General features: G+C 39.1%; 1 protein-coding gene across 2 annotated transcripts in view; it reads left to right on the forward strand.

Annotated features, from left to right (window-relative positions):
• The window catches only part of LOC126334642 (protein brunelleschi), a 249,443-nt gene that overhangs the window by 111,878 nt on the left and 117,344 nt on the right, over positions 1-20,221 (forward strand). For both annotated transcript variants that reach the window (XM_049997084.1, XM_049997085.1), the window contains exons 10-11: positions 16,362-16,635; positions 17,082-17,224. In XM_049997084.1, the coding sequence (XP_049853041.1) occupies positions 16,362-16,635; positions 17,082-17,224 (417 nt within the window). The remainder of the gene's footprint in view (positions 1-16,361; positions 16,636-17,081; positions 17,225-20,221) is intronic.

Below are 20,221 nucleotides of genomic sequence, written 5' to 3' on the forward strand. Positions count from 1 at the left end.
TCAATCATGTTATTGTAGACTTACAACAGTGTAAAGTGATTGTAAAATACAAGTAATCACAAATTATGTACGTTACTTTCATGGAAAAAATCGGTCATGGTTCGCTGGCATTCATGGGAACGATAATATTTTGTAGTTTCACAACTAATTGTAATAATAACGTATGTAAACGCAGCAGTGACGTCAGATGTTGAAGCGAACCGTTTGAAATGGTCCAAGACTGTAAACATCTCCCGACGGGTAGGTGGAATGATACCTGTATTCTCTTCCTCTTCACTTTGTTCTGATGGCCCTTCTTGCACCTCATTCACAGCTTTTGGCACATCTGTTTCCACAGAAGCACATACGGCAACGTCGTCGTCGTCCACTAATGAATCCCTCGAAACTAATCCCAGGGTTCACAAAGTCCTGCAGAATTGTCCATTTATTATGTCAAGGAGATTCCGATTTGGGGTTGCACTATTGTTTTAAGCAGTACGAATTGCAGCTCTTAAAAGTTGGTTGCGACAAGCCCTCTTTATGAGGGAGACTACGCCTCGGTCCAAAGGCTGAAGGCAGCTAGTGGCACTGGGTGGAAAAAACTGAACCTTTATGTTGGATAGGTTCAGATCATGAACGTTATGGGCAGTACATCTGTCTATTTTGAGCAACCATTCGACTGTTGAAACGAAGAAGCCACTTGCGAAATGATGTGCGATCGATCCAAGCTTTCTTGTGGTGAGAATATATGCAAGATAAACTGTCCATATTTATGTTTTTAAAACGACGTAGTTTCTCGGATTTACCGATAACTCGGGGACGAAACTTCTCACTGCCATCAGCATTACAGCACAGTACAACAGCCACATGTTGTTTGCTTCATGCTCCACCATGACACTTATCACCTTTTATCCCCAGGGTGTGATTTGGAAAAAGATTGTAGAAAAATCCAGTTTCATCTGTGCTAAACACATCACACGAGGCATACTTTTCCCTCACTCGGTTGAATTCATGCAACCAGCTGTTCGCACTTTCTTCATCAACTTTTATTTGCTTTACCACAAATTTGTACAGATGAAATTGAATGTCTCTTTTGGAACCAATTCAACGAACCAGCAGAATAACGGAAGTCTTCGATGCCCATATCTTTAGCAAGATCATTTGCTTTTGGCTGAATCACTTGGCCAGTTAAAGGTATGATAGATGCACGCATATGATTGAACCATTCTAGCAGTAACGTCTTGATGTTTTAATACTTGGCAGTACGAAGTCATTTAGATTTGTTTCCAGAACCTGATGCCACAGCATTAATTATTTTTTTTCGATTCTTAATAATCATACATAAAGTAGATTTAGGTATTCCAAACTGCTATGCAATTGCTGTTTTTTTGGTACCATGGTCCACTTCATCTAGAATCTTAAGCTTTAACTTTACATTTAGAGCTGTCCGTTTCCTCTTTGCCATTTTCGCGTGCTACGGTACAGGTTGTAACTGTAGTTTTTATTCAGTATTCCAACTTGATACAAATACGACTAACAGAACACCTGTCAAATTTGGCACCGAGTACATTTCTAAATGCTGCTGCACACGTTATTTAATGTCTTACAATGTACAGCATACGCCGATTGTTGAGGTGATAATCACGGCTACCGACCTACAATATGTTAAAAATGAGTCAACAATAAGTATAATTAGCTTTGTAGCTACATTCCTACATTCATTCTGGAAAAAAAAAATTACACTTGAAAATACTCAGGGACGAAACTTCTCACTGCCATCAGCATTACAGCACAGTACAACAGCTATATGTTGTTTGCTTCATGCTCTACCATGACACTTATCACCTTTTATCCCCTGGGTGTGATTTGGAAAAAGATTGTAGGAAAATCCAGTTTCATCCATGTTAATCACGTCACACGAGGCATATTTTTCCCTCACTCTGAAGTTTGTGTTACAGTGAAATTTAATTACGCTAGAAACTGAAACAGAGTTTGTAATTCACCTTAACTGAAAGTCGTGTTAACTGATAAAACATACCATAAGAACTAATGTATTCCTGGTGGGACCAATATATGTGTGTGTGTGTTATTATTTCTCAACCATCCATCACTTATTACATTGATAATTCTGTAATATTCATTCTGAGAGATTAAATTATTCAGAAATGTTGAAAAGGTAGAGACTAATGGAGGAAGGAAATACGTGATAAGATACATATCAACTTGCAAAATGGATATGTAAATGCTGGTCAATGACCATCAATTACTTTAGAAAGCATAGAGCAAGAGAATCAATGATTAGAGAGTTAGTTAGTTAGTTATATGGTGTTCCATTGGTCAGTCTCATGGCAACAGATGTGACGTGGAACGTGTTAAGTGCATAAGAAGTGCACATATGAATAGATACAGTTTTTATTGCGTACCCCATTCCCTTAAATGTCACAAAATGCATACATTACACATATACATTTATTTATTCCTATTCAAGAATTCGTCTGTGGTTTAGGAGGAGTTGTCAAGGAGATATGATTTCAATTTATTTTTGAAGCTATTACTGCTGTCTTCTGACATTTCACTTCATCTGAAAACTTATCTAAATGTTTTACAGCCAAATATAGTTTGAGTAGAGGATAGTGTAAGTCTTTGTTTGTGCTGGTATTATACTCTTGAATTCACTGTTTTTAAACTGGTCCATTTTATTTTTGTGTAAATGTACTTTCCTAATCTTCTACACAGATGCCTACAAGATGTGCGACTATGAGCCCCACACATTATTCTAACAATTTTTTGACCAGTGAATACTTTTTGCCTAAGTGTTGAGTTGCCCCAAAATATTATTCTGTATGACATCAGATAGTGAAAGTATGCAACATATATTAGCTTACTAATTTCTATATCGTCAGAATTGGAAATTATTCTGATTACAAAAGTTGCTGAACCTAGTCACTTTAGGAGATACAAAATATGAATATTCCAATTAAGATTTTCATCTATATGTATGCCTAAAAACTTAGTGTTCAGTGCTCTGTTTACTGACTCACATTGATGTGTTACATTTATTAAAGGAGCTGTACTCCTTGCAGCAGAAAATTGAATGTACTGTGCTTTTTCAAAGTTCAGAGCAATCCCATTTGCAGAAAACCAATTAATAACTTTTTCAAAGAAAGTATTTGTATCATTTTCCATTGGAGTTTCTTTTACTGTATTAATAATGATACTTGTATCATCAGCAAACAAACAGTGCCAGTTTAGCTTCTTGTTTCAGATAAGAAGAGAGGTCATTCACATGTATCAAGAACGGAAAGGGACCCATGGTCGAATCCTGTGGAACACCTAATGTAATTTCACCTATTAGATGAAATGGCAAACTTCCTTAAATTACTTAAACCATACAAAAAAAACCTTTGCTTCCTGTTCTGTAGATCTGACTTAAGCCATTCATATGCTGTTCCGTTTATACCATAGAATTGTAATTTCTGTAACATAATGTCATGGTTCACACAATCAAATGCTTTGATAAGTTAATAACTTCCTAGTGGTGACATTTTGTTATTTAAAGACTATTATGTGGGCAATGAATTTGTATATTCGTATCTCAGTGGAACAGCATTTTTGAAACCCAGACTGTGATTTACTAAGTATCCAATTACTGTTGAGATGCCTAACCACTCTTGAGTACTTTACTTTCTCATGATTTATGAAAATACTGTAAGCAAGAACACTGGACCCTAATTATTGATGTCTGTGGTGTTCCCTTTTTTGTAGAGAGGCTTAGCAGTTGCATATTTTAACCGATCTGTGAAAATACCTTAGTGATGCATTACATATGTGACACAGAACATCAGCTGTAACTGCTCCACATTGTTTTAATATCTTGTTACAAATGTCATCTACTCCAAAAGAACATTTTCCTTATTTAACAATACGTTGTTAGACGAAATTTAATCTGACTAGGATTTCTCAAAACTGCCTTTCCATGTGGTGCTTCGTGTTTACTTTTGACCTATTCTCACCAATTTTTACACTTACACTTAAGAAATGGTATTTAAAAACATTAGCTATTTGTGTGCTATTGGTTAAGATGGTCTCATTCTCTTTTATGGTAATACTACTTACCCCAGTAGTTACTTTTCCTGTCTCCCTCCCAACAACATTCCATACTGACATGATTTTGTTGCCCGAGTTGATAATTTCATCTCTAACATACATATTTCTTGATTTTCTGACTACTTTTCTCAGTTTGTTACAGTAATTTTTATGGTGTAAAATTACTTCTGGGTCTTTAGTAATTCGAGCTATCTTGTATAGTTTATTTTTTCTTTCTGAAGACACTTTAATACCTGTAGTAATCCAAGGTTTCTTTGAAAACTGTTTCGTGTTATATTTAGTAATTTTTTTGGGCATCAATGTTCAAAAAGGGATATATATTTATAAAGAAATATGCTGCATTTATCATTGGCATTTGGCTCATTATATACTCTGCGATCAAAAGCATCTGGACACCTGGCTGGAAATGACTTAAATGTTTGTGACGCCCTCCATTGTTAATGCTGGAATTCAATATGGTGTTGGCCCATCCTTAGCCTTGATGACAACTTCCACTCTCACAGGCATACATTCTATCAGGTGCTGGAAGGTTTCCTGGGGAATGGCAGCCCATTCTTCATGGAGTGCTGCACTGAGGAAAGGTATCAATGTCGGTTGGTGAGGCCTGGCACAAAGTCAGCATTCCAAAACATCCTAAAGGTGTTCTATAAGATTCAGGTCAGGACTCTGAGCAGGCCAGTCCATTACAGGGATGTTGTTGTCGTTCAACCACTCCGCCACAGGCTGTGCATTATGAACAGGTGCTTGATCGTGTAGAAAGATGCAATCGCCATCCCTGAATTGCTCTTCAGCAGTGGGAAACAAGGTGGTGCTTAAAACATCAATGTAGGCTTGTGCTGTGACAGTGCCACGCAAAACAACAAGGGGTGCAAGCGCCCTCCATGAAAAACATGACCACACCATGCCATCACCTCCTCCGAATTTTACTGTTGGCACTACACATGCTGGCTTATGACGTTCACTGGACATTTGCCATACCCACACCTGGCCATTGGATCACCATATTGTATACTGTGATTGGTCACTCCACACAACGTTTTTCCACTGTTCACTCATCAATTGTTTACACTCCTTACACCAAGCGAGGCATCTTTTGGCATTTACAAGCATGATGTGTGGCTTATGAGCAGCTACTGGACCATGAAATCCAAGTTTTCTCACCTCCTGCCTAACTGTCATCAGTGGATCCTGATGCAGTTTGGAATTCCTGTGTGATGGTCTGGGTAGGTGTCTGCCTATTACATATTACAACGCTCTTCAACAGTTGGCGGTCTCTGTCAGTGAACAGACGAGATGGGCCTGTACGCTTTTGTGCTGTACATGTCCCTTTTCCACTTCACTAGTGCATCAGGAACAGTAGACCTAATGATGTTTAGGAGTGTGGAAATCTCTTGTATAGACATGTGACACAAGTGACACCCAATCACCTGACCACATTTGAAGTCCGTGAGTTCCGTGGAGCACCCTATTCTGCTCTCTCACGATGTATAATGACTACTGAGGTTGCTAATGTGGAATACCTGGCAGTAGCTGGCAGCACAATGCACCTAATATGAAAAACATATGATTTTTGGGATGTCCGGATACTTTTGATCACATAGTGTACATCTCTTCAATTAACATTTCTTAAACTTCCTCTGTAGTGCAGTATAGATACCAGGTTGAGCAACTTTACACTTTTACTTAATGGTTTCTGAACTGCACACCCTGCAAGGTTTCATAAGTTAATAAACTGTGCATCATGATCTGATAATCCATTTATCACAGGGAAAGCATGTGGTAGTTTTACATGATATTGCTGTACAAATACATTATCTATTACAGTGCTACTGTCTTGAGCTATATGTGTAGGGAAATTGAGTACTGATTCTATGTTATATGTCACTGACAACACTCCTAGTCAATAAAATTCTTCTGGGATTGAGGCCACAATGTCATCTGTAAAATTCCGATGTTTCGGCGACTGTCACAAGATGCCTTCCTCAAGGTGTTTTGCTAACTGCTGAATGAGCAGTAGTTTGGATACTTGTATACTATGGAGGAGCGTTTTCATTGGATATAAGTGTGAGGAGGAAGGTTATTAAGAGTTCATTTTATTGGTCTTCGCTTTGCATGTTGCCATTGGCGGAAATGGGCATTTTCCATTGCAGTTTCCTTTACTGCTTGCCATTGGTGGAAATCGGCAAATAGGAGACTAAGCGGCAACTACAGTGTAGCATTGTTTACTAACTGTCTACTATTGACTAGACCGCGTCAGCACTCTCTGTACCCTCCACCGCTGTTGCTCTGCGAGAGCTGTCCTTCCACAAAGCTGTCACAGCTGGTAACCAAGACGCTGGAAGTTGGTACCTGTCTTATCTATTCGTATTGTCGGGTCACTTGGCTATTTCTGTAGCCACTCTAATCTTCCTCCCCAAACTAAATGACTGTTTTGCTCGTACACGGGCCTCTCAAAATTCGATCTTCATCTTGCACTGTTCCCGATGTTCTGCCACTGTTTATTTGTGGTATTGTCTGAGACGGATATAGCTCTCATGTTCAGTTCACCTCATGCTTATTGGACGACCAGTTTCACCTACATACACCAGTCCACATTTGCACCTGATTTCATAAACTCTGGCGGCATGAAATTTGTCAATTGTATATTTCGGCTAGCCCAGAATGTCTTTTATTTTGTTGTTGCTATGAAAAATCGCCTTAATGCCTGCCCGACGGAGAATTTTACCCAGACGTTCAGTAACACCTTGTGCATATGGTAGCATGACAGTATTCTGTGCTTTGTTCTGCATTTCCCTGTTGCCCTCCTCCTTCGGCGAGGTGGTTTTGTGTATCATCCTCATGTCGTAGCCATTTGCTCCAAAAATGGACCTGAGGTTCTGTAGTTCAGCTTGCAGGTTGTGTTCATCACTGATCCTGTAGGCTCTCTTAGTTGAGAGCACTCCTCCATAGTATATAAGTATCCAAACTAGTGCTCATTCAGCAGTTATCAATACACCCTGAGGAAGGCGCTTTGCAACAGTTGCCGAAACGTCGGAATTTTGCAGATGACAGTGCGGCCTCAAACCCAGAAGAATTTTATTGACTGTGACAAAGGCTGTGGTAGCCTACATTTACAGATAACACTTTTAGTTTACTTTTTCTACCAGAATTGCTTAGAAAGTTTACGTTGAAACCACCACAGATGCATAATTTTTTTTTTCTTTTTGTCTGGCACACAGCATACTAGGCACTCAAACTCCCAAACTCCTAATGGGCAGCTGTACATTGTTGCTAATATCAGCACTATTATCTAGCCATGGTTCACCTGTGTAAACTTCAAAGTGCTGATTGCCACAAAACTTGATTACTTCTACAGTGTTGTAGTTATACCCTTGTTTTGTGTAAATGTCAACTCCTCCTTTATCCATACTAGATCTGCAAGTGTAACATGCTAAATTACGCCCATTTATACTGACACTTTCCATCCCCAGTTACACAGTGTTCAGATAGACAGACAGAGTATATCAATCTCTTTTTTTATTTTTGAGATCATCTAAACACACTAACAGCTCACCTATTTTACTTTTTTATTCCTCCGATATTTTGTCGATAAAAGTTGATACTGCCCTTAGCTTTATCCCTATTTACTGTACACAAAGCTTCTTTTATTCTATTTTTCTTGGTTGTTGTCTGCTGGTCTTTGGCTTGAACCTAAAAAGCCTGTCTGCCTGGTTCCATTAACCAGAGGTACCATCCTATATGTGACTGTGCCCCCCCCCCCCCCCCCACACACACACACATTTTTATAGTACCTGTTAATAGAGAAGCTAAGTGAATTTTCCCCTTCCTCCTTAGGTGCAGGCTGTGTGTAGTGTGCCCTCACCTACCAATAGCATCAATTGGAACAACACTTAAGTGATATTTTGCCAATATCTGGAGCATCCTGTTCAGCACAGTGTCAACATGCCTTACAGCAGTGTTTACCAAGGGTAGATCATGGTGCTGAAAGACTTAAATAAACCCTACATTTGTGTGCCCAGTTTCTGCTCTATTTTATCCAGGTCTCTACTAATACTATATCTAGGATTCGTAGCCAGGCTGTTTCCTGCTCCCTCAACTATAATTATCTGATCTTCCTTCTCAAAGTCCCTGCATAACTGACCTAATTTTTCTGTCACCTGGCTAAGGATAGCACTTGGTTTCATAAAACTTGTGACCTAGTGCCCTCCTCCTAATTTCCCCTGAAGCTACTGGCCTACAGCCCTCCCATGACTGCTATCTAGAACCAAAATTCATCTTTTCCTATTCCGATTTGGTCCCAAACTGTCTTTTTTTCTTCAAGCTAATATTCTACCTCGATCTACATTCAACTGCATCTGGGTGATGCCCTTCCTACACTACTTCAGATAGCAAATCAAACTGATGTACTAACTGAATTTTGAAAGTTTACAACAGTTTACCTTCTCCGCCCTTTGCTTTACTACCTTTCCTGAGCAAACCATCTCTTTTTCCTCCCTTAGCCTACATAATTTCAAATTTGTGTTTTTTTTTTAATTCAGCCTTAAGGACACAAATTATTGCCTCCTGTTCAGCGAATTTTCTGTCCTCCTTACATAACCTACATCGCCCTGAAAGAGCCTCATTATCTACACTGTTTCCTCACAGCTACATTTGCCCTGATGAAATCGTAACCTACAGTCTTCACGAACACCCTCTGCTTCAGATTTCTATGGCAACCACCACATTTGTTACACATGGTTTGATAGAAAAATTCACACAAAGGCAGAGAATAACTTGGCACAAGAACACAGAAGTTTCGTAACCTGTACTAATATGTAACTAAGCGCTAATGTAAGAATACTTTTAAACGTATGTAACTACCTGTACTCTATATAACACACACGAAGTAATTTAACTCTGAACCGCTAAGTCTAGTTAATCAATATTATGAAAAGGAAAGTTGCCACTCGCTATATAGCAGAGATGCTGAGTTGCAAATAGTCATAACAGAAAGACTGCCACAAACACACAATCAACTCACACATATGACTGCAGTCTCAGGCAACTGAAACCATACTGCGAGCAGCAGCACCAATGCACGATGGAGGTGGCAACTGGTGGTGGTAAGGGGGAGGCTGGAGCAGGATGTGGGAGGGATAGTATTGTAGGGGTGGTGGACGGTGTTGTGCTGCATGTTAGACAAAGGGTAGGGGTGAGGAGGAAAAAGGGGGGGGGGGCTGGAGGAGCAGAAAAGGAGAGAAGTAAAAAGACTGGGTGTGATGGTGGAATGGCAACTGTTCAGTGCTCGAATGGGAACAGGGAAGGGGCTGGGTGGATGAGAACAGTGATTAATGAAGGTTAAGGTCAGGAGAGTTATGGGAACATAGGATGTATTGCAGGGAAACTTCCCACCTGCGCAATTCAGAAAAGCTGGTGTTGGTGGGTAAGGTCCATATGGTACAATCTGTGAAGCAGTCATTGAGATGAGGGGTATCATGTTTGGCAGCGCATTCAACAACAGGGTGGTCTACTTGTTTCTTGGCCACAGTTTGTCGGTGGCCATTCATGTGAGCAGACAGCTTGTTTGTTGTCATGCCTACATGGAATGCAGCACAGTGATTCCAGCTTAGCTTGTAGACCACATGACTGGTTTTACAGGTAGCCCTGTCTTTGATGGAATAGGTGATGTTAGTGACCGGACTGGAGCAGCTGGTGTTGCAAGAATGTATGGGACAGGTCTCGGATCTAAGTCTCTTACAGGGATATGAGCCATGAGGTAAGGGGTTGGGAGCAGATGTTGTGTAAGGATGGATGAGTGTATTGCATAGTTTCAGTGGATGGCAGAATACCACTGTGGGAGAGGTGGGAAGGATAGTGGGCAGGCCGTTCCTCATTTCAGGGCATAATGAGAGGTAGTTGAAACCATGGTGGAGTACATAATTCAGTTGCTCCAGTCCTGGGTGGTACTGAGTTACAAGGGCAATGTTCACCTGTGGCTGGATTGCAGGACTTTGGGAGGTGGCAGGAGACTGGATAAGGCATGGGAGATTTGTTTTTATACAAGGTTGGGAGGATAATTATGGTCTGTGAAGGCTTCAGTGACACCCTCGGTACATTTTGAGAGGGACCACTCATCGCTGCATATGTGATGACCACAGGTGACTAGGCTGTATGGAAGGGACTTCTTGGTGTGGAACGGATGGCAGCTGTCAGAACGGAGGTATTGCTGGTGGTTAGTAGGTTTGATATGGATGGAGATACTGATGTAGCCATCTTTGAGGTGGAGGTCAACATCTAGGAAGGTGGCTTGTTGAATTGGACCAGGTGAAGCAAATGGGGGGAGAATTTGTTGAGTTTCTGGAGGAATGTGGATAGGGTGTCCTTATCATCAATCCAGATCGCAAAGGCATCGTCAGTGAATCTGAACCAGGTGAGGGGTTTAGGGCTCTAGGTGTTTAGAAAGGATTCCTCTAGATGGCCCATGAAAAGGTTGGCGTAGGATGGTGCCTTGCAGGTGCCCATAGCTGTATCCAGGATTTGTTTGTAGGTAATGCCTTCAAAGGAGAAGTAATTGTGGGTGAGGATATGTTTGGTCGTGGCAAGTAGGAAGGAGGTTGTTGGTCTGGAATCCGTCGGACATTGGGAAAGGTAGTGTTCAATAGCAGTAAGGCCATGGGCATTAGGAATGTTAGTGTAAAGGGAGGTGGCATTAATAGTTAAAAGCAGGGAATTGTGTGGTAGAGGGATAGGAACTGTGGAGAGTTGGTGAAGGAAATGGTTGGTATATTTTATGTAGGAGGGTAGGATCGAGGTAAGAGGTAGGTGGTGTTGGTCTTTGAGAGCAAAGATTATTTCAGTAGGGGCACAGTAACCAGCAACGTAGGGGCATCCTGGGTGGTTAGATTTATGGAAGCATGCAGAAGGTAGGATTGCAGGGAGGGGTAGGGGTGAATAGAGGTATGGACTATGGGGAAAGGTTCTGGCATGAGCGGAAGGATTTGAAGAGTGACTGTAGATCCTGTTGGATTTCTGGAATTGGGTCACTGTGCCAAGGTTTGTATTTGATGTATCTGACAGCAGGAAGAGTTGTTCCGCTGATAATCCTTGCGGTTCGAAACAACAGTGGTGGATCAGTTTTTGGTTCTTTCTGCAGATGTAAGGCTAGTTTGCATGTTGAGGGATTTGGGGAATGACGATGAGGTAAGGTTCGAGGTTAAGAAATTCTGGAAACTTAACAGTGTGATGTGGGGGCAGACCATAGTTGGATTGAGGAGTGAACTGAGTTAGGCAGGGTTCAATATTGGCCTTTGGTGGCGAAAAAGTGTTTCCACTGTAGGAACAGGGAGAAGGAGAGGTCTTTAACAAGCACTGCGTGATTGAATTTGGGAGTGGGGAAAAAGGTGAAGCCTTTGGAAAGGAGTGATATTTTTGTGGGGCTAAGACTTCTGGAGGAAAGGTTCATTACTGTTGTATGGGTCTCATCAGGTCCTGGATTCTGTGTGATGGTGGGAGATCATTTGAGGTGACATTGTGCATGTTGCTCAAGTTCATGCAGGGCAAGAGTTTAAATGTGTGTTATGGGTTCCAGGAATTTGGGATTGCATAGCAGGAAAAGTTTCTGGATTGAGAGAAGGTACTGCAAGGAGGTTTGTACTTGGTTGATATGGTTTTGCAGGGTTGTGTTGGCGAGGGCTAAATATTGGCGCAATCTGAACAGATGGGGGTCTTTGTGGAAGGAGGGGTGGCAGTCAGAGATGGGTAATTTGATGGTAAGGCCGTTCGGGGGGGATTCAATGAGCCAAGCAACAACGCAGGAACAGTATATGGGACTGGGTTCTGGCTAGGGATGAGGATGGTGGCAGAAAAAATGATCTACTCAAAAATAAATATCTACACTCACATGAAATTTACGCCTAAAATGTAAACAAAACAAACAAGTAACAGTCTCTACAAAATATGCTCATAAAAGTGAAACCGTGAATAGATAGCCTGGAGAAGTAGTAAATGTACTAGTCTACACTGCAATACTAACTAAATTAGCTCTTATTTCAATATTAATCACTTGTCTTAGAGCGAGCTTTGTGGACATGCGTCTGCGTAGTCAAAGAACTTCAAACAATGAAAGATTTAATTTGTAATGGAAACAGAAAATGTGACAAGATGGAAAAGATAATTGTGTAATGTAAACAGAAAATAATTCGAGAAGATGTAAAAGGTTCTTTGCTAAATTTGAAGTGAGGACATGTTGCAAATAGATATGAGAGATTTGCAGCCATGCTCCCCTCTGTTGTGAAAAATGGGTAAGATTAGATAAGAGATTAGATTAGATTAATACTTGTTCCATAGATCATGAATACGACACTTCGTAATGATGTGGAACATGTCAGGTTAATGAAAGATGTCTGTACAAGATATTACATTACACAAAATATTGCATGACACTAATGTTAAAGTTAGTTTTTTTCCCTCCCTTAATTTATATCTAAAAATTCAGCCAATGAGTAGAAGGAGTTGTCATCTAGAAATTCTTTTAATTTATTTTTAAATGTTGTTTGACTATCTGTCAGGCTTTTGATGCTGTTTGGTAGGTGACGAAAGACTTTTGTGGCAGCATAATTTACCCCTTTCTGTGCCAAAGTCAGATTTAACCCTGCATAGTGAAGATCATCCTTTCTCCTGGTGTTATAGCTATGCATACTGCTATTACTTTTGAACTGGGTTGGATTATTGACAACAAATTTCATAAGTGAATATATATACTGTGAGGATCCCTAGATCCTTAAATATATGTCTGCAGGATGACTGTGGGTGGGCTCCAGCAATTATTCTGATTACACGTTTTTGAGCAATGAATACTTTTCTACTCAATGATGAATTACCCTAGAATATGATACCATACGAAAGCAGTGAATGAAAGTAAGATAATTTACTGAGATTCTTATCTTATAATCTTATAACTTGAAAAATGTCAAATCAAGTACATGTTTTCACTATGACAGCAACAGTATAGTGCAGCTAAGAAATGTCTGAGAAGGAATATACCACAATATTTAATCATATCTGTTTCTTGTGGCTGCTTAAAGAAAATTTGTCTGGCTGAAAAAGTGGCTCTTTTTGATAATACAGTAATTTATGTCTATCTAGTAAGTATGATGCAATTTTTGTATTTCAGGTAAGAACACAGCATGGTGAAATTGTAATGTTTCTTTTTGTTGCCACAATGATGAAATTACAATTATTCAGCAGGGCAGTATATGCCAACAACCATACCCACCAAGTACATACACCATCTTCAGCTTGCAAAAGAACAGATTCCTGCCTACTACTAACACGCGCCAAAAACATGTTTGGTCAAGGAGACCAGAGATACAGAAACCTGCAGGACAGTGATCTCAAGAGTACCAATTTTTTACATCCAGTGAAATTTATATTTGATCAACTTTTTATTTTACAAATGCTTTCAAATTATTATCCAGAATAAATTATGCAGATAACAATAATGACAATAATTTCAAATGTAATTGCAATTTTGAATTAAATCAAAATATGAAAAATAAGCATACATTTTAATAATAATTAATTTAATAATTTTTCTGTTAGTGTCATCATTTGAACATAAATTTTTATCTTTGAATACAGTTGAAACCAGTCATAACGATGTCGAAGGGACCAGCGGTTTAGCCGATGGTCACAAAAACCTTCCCCCCCCCCCCCCCCCCCCCCCAATAAAGATTTCATATCAGTAAATGTTAGACCGCCATAGAGTTAACACTTCTAAAAGTAGCAGGAATACAGAACACCTGTAGTATTTAGAGTTCAGTATTTGTGGACAGTGAGGGAGTTTTCTTATGTTTATGTAGTACATACAACAATAAAATGCCAGCAAAATGTAAAAGGAAGGAAGAAGTAGCAGCAGTGTAAATTGTTAGGTAATGTCAAACATGGTCTTGGATAATAAATGAGATAAAATGTTGGCATGTTTAAAACTTACTGTAAGTGGCTTATAGCAACAATGATGAAATGAAAAGACAGTATTCTATACGTGCATTACATGAAGGCCTACACTTTCTGATACATTTCTCATTAAAATGTTGTACAAATGTAATGTACTGTACCTACTGTAGTAGACAGAAAATATCTCACACATATATCCACAAAACATCATTAGTGAGTACACTGTTATTCCACTACTGCACTTTGAAAAAATAACTCATACTGGAATTTAATTTTCTAATTTTCTTCAGGTGCAGCAAAGACAAGGTTGTTAAGTTTTTTAACTAAGTGCTTTAACATTAAAATGCAATGCAGTAGCATACTGTTCTGCTTAAGGTAATCAGTTATCTTTGTTTGTTTTTCACACTTAAGATGTGTGTATGCATTTTGCATTTGATGATGCATTTGTTTTAATGCCTGAATTGAAGACAACAATCTGCGGAAAACAATAGTTTGAAAATAAGCATTACATTGTTGTTAGTAATCCCCAAATACATAACAAACAAAAATGAAAGTTGGGCATTATATCAAATATATTTCTCCAAAAATATAATAAAAATGTCGTTTTACATGTTAAGCCATAACAAATGAAGTACTAAGCAATTTTTTAAGTATAGCGTTTACATATGCTATAGACGGGACCATTAGATTTCTCTATTATATCCAGTATGTCATAAAAATGACGTGACAATAAATGGTATTGATTGCACTTGTAAAATATTGCTTTACTATTTGTTTACTAAATTTCTGTAATAAAAAAAGTCTTTGTCAGGTACTCCAAGTATTTGTATGTATCAGGTACTGCTATAGTTTGTGTGTTATGAAATAGTTTGTGTGACATGTATTTCAGTTCGTGATGAAAATGGCCATTGACCTGGTCCAGTACAGAATCAATATTTATTTCTGAACTTCAAAAAGATATGTGCATGAACTTGGAAGGGATGGATGCTTTGGATATTTATGGAACACCAGCATAACTCTTACAAGCATATGTACGAGAGCAAAGCAAGAAATTTGCAAACTTGTAGATGAAGTTTGTGTATTTGGGGTCAGTGTTTCCATTTGTTTGCAAAATCTTGTTTACATTAGGTATTAATTTTTCACGATTTAATATTATTGGATAGGTAAAAATATCTGCTCACTGAGTGGCAACAGGAGAGAAAAATGTATAAAGGATAGGGAAATGTGTAAGTGTTTGGAGCCAGTGGCTTTTCCTTCTGACAGAACCCTTGAACGGAAAGGAAGATGGATGAAGGAAAAAGACTGTGATGAGTTTTAGGAAAAGGGGAGGATTGTTAGAACTGCTGAAAACTCAGAATTGGGGGGGGACTTACCAGATGGGACGAGAGCGAAAAGCCAATTGTTGGTATGTGCACCAGATTGGATTTGAAAACCTCGGAGCTTAAAGGTGGAAGACCAGGTAATAAACAAGACAGACTTTACTGGAAAATATCATGCAAAAGACAACAAGAACAGAAAGCTAAATGGGTGGTAGACAAATGTACGGTTGGGAGGGGGGGGGGGGGGGGGATCACTTGGAAAATAAAAGATATAGAAAAACAAATGGGAGTGCAGAAAAGCATTGCTTACTGACAAGAAATGCTGAGACCACAAAAATTAACATAAGTTTGTAAAATGAATGGCGAGAACCAAGCACCTGTTGTAACAATAGTTCCAAACTGTGGGATTGTGAGAAATTGGTGTCAGGGAAGAGAATCCACATTCACAGAGGTCACTATTGCCATGCTGTAGAGCATGCTTTGAAAGAGGATATTGAGTACTGCCAATATACACCCTTTGTCTATGCCCTTGCATCGTAACTGATAACTTGGTGTTAATCGTACCAATGTAGAAATCGGAACATGTTTGTTATTTTGTACTGTTGTACAAAAGAGGCATACCTGTAGAGAATTATCCTAACCTTATTACCGAGCGAAGTGGCGCAGTGGTTAGCACACTGTACTCGCATTCGGGAGGACGACGGTTCAATCCCGTCTCCGGCCATCCTGATTTAGGTTTTCCGTGATTTCCCTAAATCGTTTCAGGCAAATGCCGGGATGGTTCCTTTGAAAGGGCACGGCCGATTTCCTTCCCAATCCTTCCCTAACCCGAGCTTGCGCTCCGTCTCTAATGACCTCGTTGTCGACGGGACGTTAAACACTAACCACCACACCACCACTAACCTTATTCAGAGTATTGTTCTTTCATTGGCTGAACATTATTTTCTGGGGATGAAACTTTTTGTTTCCATGTATCATAGCTGAAATGTGTCTTGGCAGTACACTAATGCTATGTATTTATAGATGGCAGTGTGCACGGATGGCCAGTTCTCCAAGTTCAACTTGTGCAGGAACTGGTTGTAGCTGCCCGACGTATGGGCCATTCAGCATTAGCAACAAGGCACACTACATTCCTCCTCCAAGCTCTTTGGGGTGCATTGTCTCAAGCAGAACGTAAGGACCTTGCTATGCAGTTACAAGCTTTGGCAGCACAGTGTGAAGGAGCACCAGTACCACTTGTTCTTGACTCTGGGACTGTAGTACCACCAGCGAATCTTACTCATCTACCACAGTTGAAGTAAGTTGACAATAATTCAAGTAATATTGAAAGTTTTGTCTTGAGTTTTATACATCAAAAATTACTGTCTAATACAGATGGCAGGTAATTTCGTGCCCCTTGCTCCCACTTCCTGCCCCTTGCTCCCACTTCTCTCTCCTGCACACGTGTCCAGTTTCTGCGTTGCATCATCTGTTCCTACCTCTCACCCTGAAAGCTCATCCCTAATTCCTATTCTTTCTCCAGTTCCTTCCCCTCATTTGACATTTGTTCTGCAACTCATATCTAGAAAGGTTTTTATTGTATGTGATATATTAGGAATACGTTATGTGAAAATTATTTTGAAGTTATACTGATTTATATATATCTATCCAAATAATTTCCAGGCTACTTTTCAGTATGTCTCAATTTTGACAGTGTGAGCAGTTCTTAGTAATGTATATAGTGGATGGTATTTTATTTTATAGGTGTTTCACTCTTCAAAATTTAGTACCACATCTTCGACCACAGAAAATAGAAAAACTGAAAGAGGATTCAGGCCCATTTCTATTTACACCAATTCACTTTGGTTCACTAGACAGGAAAAGTACATCATCAAGTTCTAAAATGGGTGAGTTAATTTCATGACAAGTTTGTAATGTCAGATTTCGAATCATTAATGAATATCTTTTGGCATACTGATCAAGTATCATTTGTGTTCATATAAAAATTGTGTCTGGGCAATGAGAAAGAATGGCTATAAAGACTGTGAATATTTAAAACTTAACACCTATTTGTTTGTTTGTTTGTTTGTTTGTTTATTTATTTATTTATTTGCTTGCATGCCTTCTGACGTTGCTAATATTTTTCCCCTGTTCAAGCAATGTAAATATAAGAGTATTTAATCATCCCACTTCTTCAATGTTCTTATACTTCATAAATACCATCGGTCCGATTCTTCAGTATTGTGTATGTGATATCAGTTTTTGTTGTATATATAGTTTATTAATACCAGTGTTCCCAGAATGAATTTTCACTTTGTAACTTGAGTATGTGCTGATTTGTAGCATCCTGGCAGATTAAAACTGTGTCCAAGACTGGGGTTCGAATCTCGGACCTATGCCTTTTGTGGCAAGTGCTTTATTGTCCGACCTATCCAAGCACAACTCATGACCTACTCCACAGCTTTACTTCTGCCAGTAACTTCTTTTCCTACTTTCCATGGGCAAAAGTTCTATGTTCCACTTCCTCTTCGTCACACAGTTTTAATCTGCCAGGAAGTTTCAGCACTGGTGCTATATGTGCACCTACCGAAATGTATTTTTTCTTATACTGCATGTTTCATATTTTTCTTTTACATCATTACTTGTACTTGGGCTCACTCAGCCAGTTCTTGCCTACAAGGAGATGTGATGCCTGCATACATTTCACAAGAATTTTCTCCTTTGTTGTACATAAAAATAAAAGAAATACGTAGGCTATAAATGATGAACAGTGAAACTAATAAGGCTGACATTGAAAACTACTACAGTAGATGGGCAATATTTTTCAGATAGCCAGTAATATAAAAGATTACGTGCTGTGAGGTGGAAGGGACTGAGAAGAATTGTTTCCCCACCTCAACTCTCAGAAGCATTCTTCTGAACTACCTACTGTACTAACTGGCAACACTCTGCCATAAAATGAAAATGTAGAAGCATACTGTAATAAGAAAATTGCCAGCACTGAACAGCCAACCGTACAAAAGACCATGTAATGAGTAGTTGTAAATACTCACTCTCAAGGAATGAGGTGTACTGTCAATTACAAATTCCATCAGAAATGTGGAGCTGTGCCACCCAATAGATGCCTAAGGTTATCTAGCAAAACAGTAATTTTAAATGATAACCAACAAAGCATCTCTGGAGCACTCCCCCTAACTAAAACAATAGTTTGTTAGTGTCTTTGTGAAAGATGGTAACCTGTAATAGCTGCAAAACACAGGTCTATATTAAAAATTATAAGAACACATTTAAAACTTGTTGACCTGGCAGTGAAAGACTGTGCTACATAGGTTAAAAATGAACTTTTTAAACTTAACTGAATCTTCTTTTGTACAACATTTTTTCAATCGTGAGATTCATCCCTGCAGTGAGATTTTGAAAGGTTGATCTACACCTGGCGTAACTTCTTCTTTGGACTCAAAACATTTTCAAACCACAAAATTTGTTCAAGTGTGAGAATAAATGGAAGACAGAGTGTACTAAATCTGGTGAATTAGGATGGACATTCCAACAATTCATACTCCAAATTGCATTGTCAGTGCAGTCTGCTTATCAGATTTTTCTGTTTCACCTCCCTCCCCTCTTTGCAAGTTAATTAATATTCCCAGGAGCCTCAAAGCTCTTTTGTGATCACATGATTGGTGGGCGTATGGTCTGGAGTATTTGAAATTCTATTTTCCTTTCCACACTGAAATGCTAACTTCTGGTTGCCCCCATGGGTCAAGTCACCAATGGCAGCGTGTGGAAGTTACACTCAAGGTTCACAACCTCTGGGCATGTTTCAGCAATAACAAGGCTTGATGATGGAATGTTGTGTGATTTAGAAAGCAAAGCGTCTTAACTGCCCGGTTTAAAAGGATGGTAAAAATCTTTTATTTTCAAGGTGCACTATTTACTGGTGGGATGGATGGCTGTTGAGGCATAATAGTAATTAATGGACAACTTACGAGGTACATGCTGCATTTAAGTTGCATGAGCCTTTCCTAACTAAAGAGAGATCTGTGTGAGAGGTTTATTTCCTTAGTGCCTCTTGGAACTGAATGATTGTTACTGCTCATACTTCTGATGGAAGAGAAAACCACCAGAGATTACTACTACCCAAGCTGCAAAGCCAGACTGGATAGGTGGTCTTCCTTAAAAAACAAATGCAAAATTTATGGTGGAGTGAGTAACAAATTCAAGTTTGCCAAAATTCACATATACTCATAAAGAGTGAAGCCAATCCTTTAAAAATATCTCCACTCTTATGTTGACAAATTTTTCGAAAAAGTTTCTGGATCTTTGAAAGGAGTTAAATGGTACTCTACAGACAGAGACTGTATGTAAGTTTTTAGGGGCCAGAGATTAAATTGACAACGATATGACTACGGAAATGCATAAGACTTTCATTTTAGCATATGATTAGTTACTTGTCACAACATAAAGGAAATGGACCCCAGCGAATGACAAGAATAATGGGGAAATGTGAGGTGAATAATATGTAGAAAATAAATGGACCACTAGAGAAAGAATGTAGCATCTATTTTAACATTAAACTGGCCAGTATTATCAGAATATATCATAGCTGGGTTTTTCTGCCTCAAAGGTATGTCCTTTATACAGGCTGACAATTATTGAACTATATGAAATAAAATGGTCATAACTTCTGAATGGTTTGCATTAGGATGTTCAAACTGCTGGGTTGGCCATGGGGCATGATAGGAATTAGTATGGTTTGGTTAGCAATGAAGCCCACTTTCATTTGGATGAGTTCATAAGTAAGCAAAATTGATACATATGGGGGACTTTGATTACACATTTTGCGATCGAGAAGTGTCTTAACTCTCAATGGGTGACTGTGTGGTGTGCAATGACCAGTCATGGAA

Source organism: Schistocerca gregaria, chromosome 2, assembly GCF_023897955.1.
Source record: "Schistocerca gregaria isolate iqSchGreg1 chromosome 2, iqSchGreg1.2, whole genome shotgun sequence".
Lineage (NCBI taxonomy): Eukaryota > Metazoa > Arthropoda > Insecta > Orthoptera > Acrididae > Schistocerca > Schistocerca gregaria.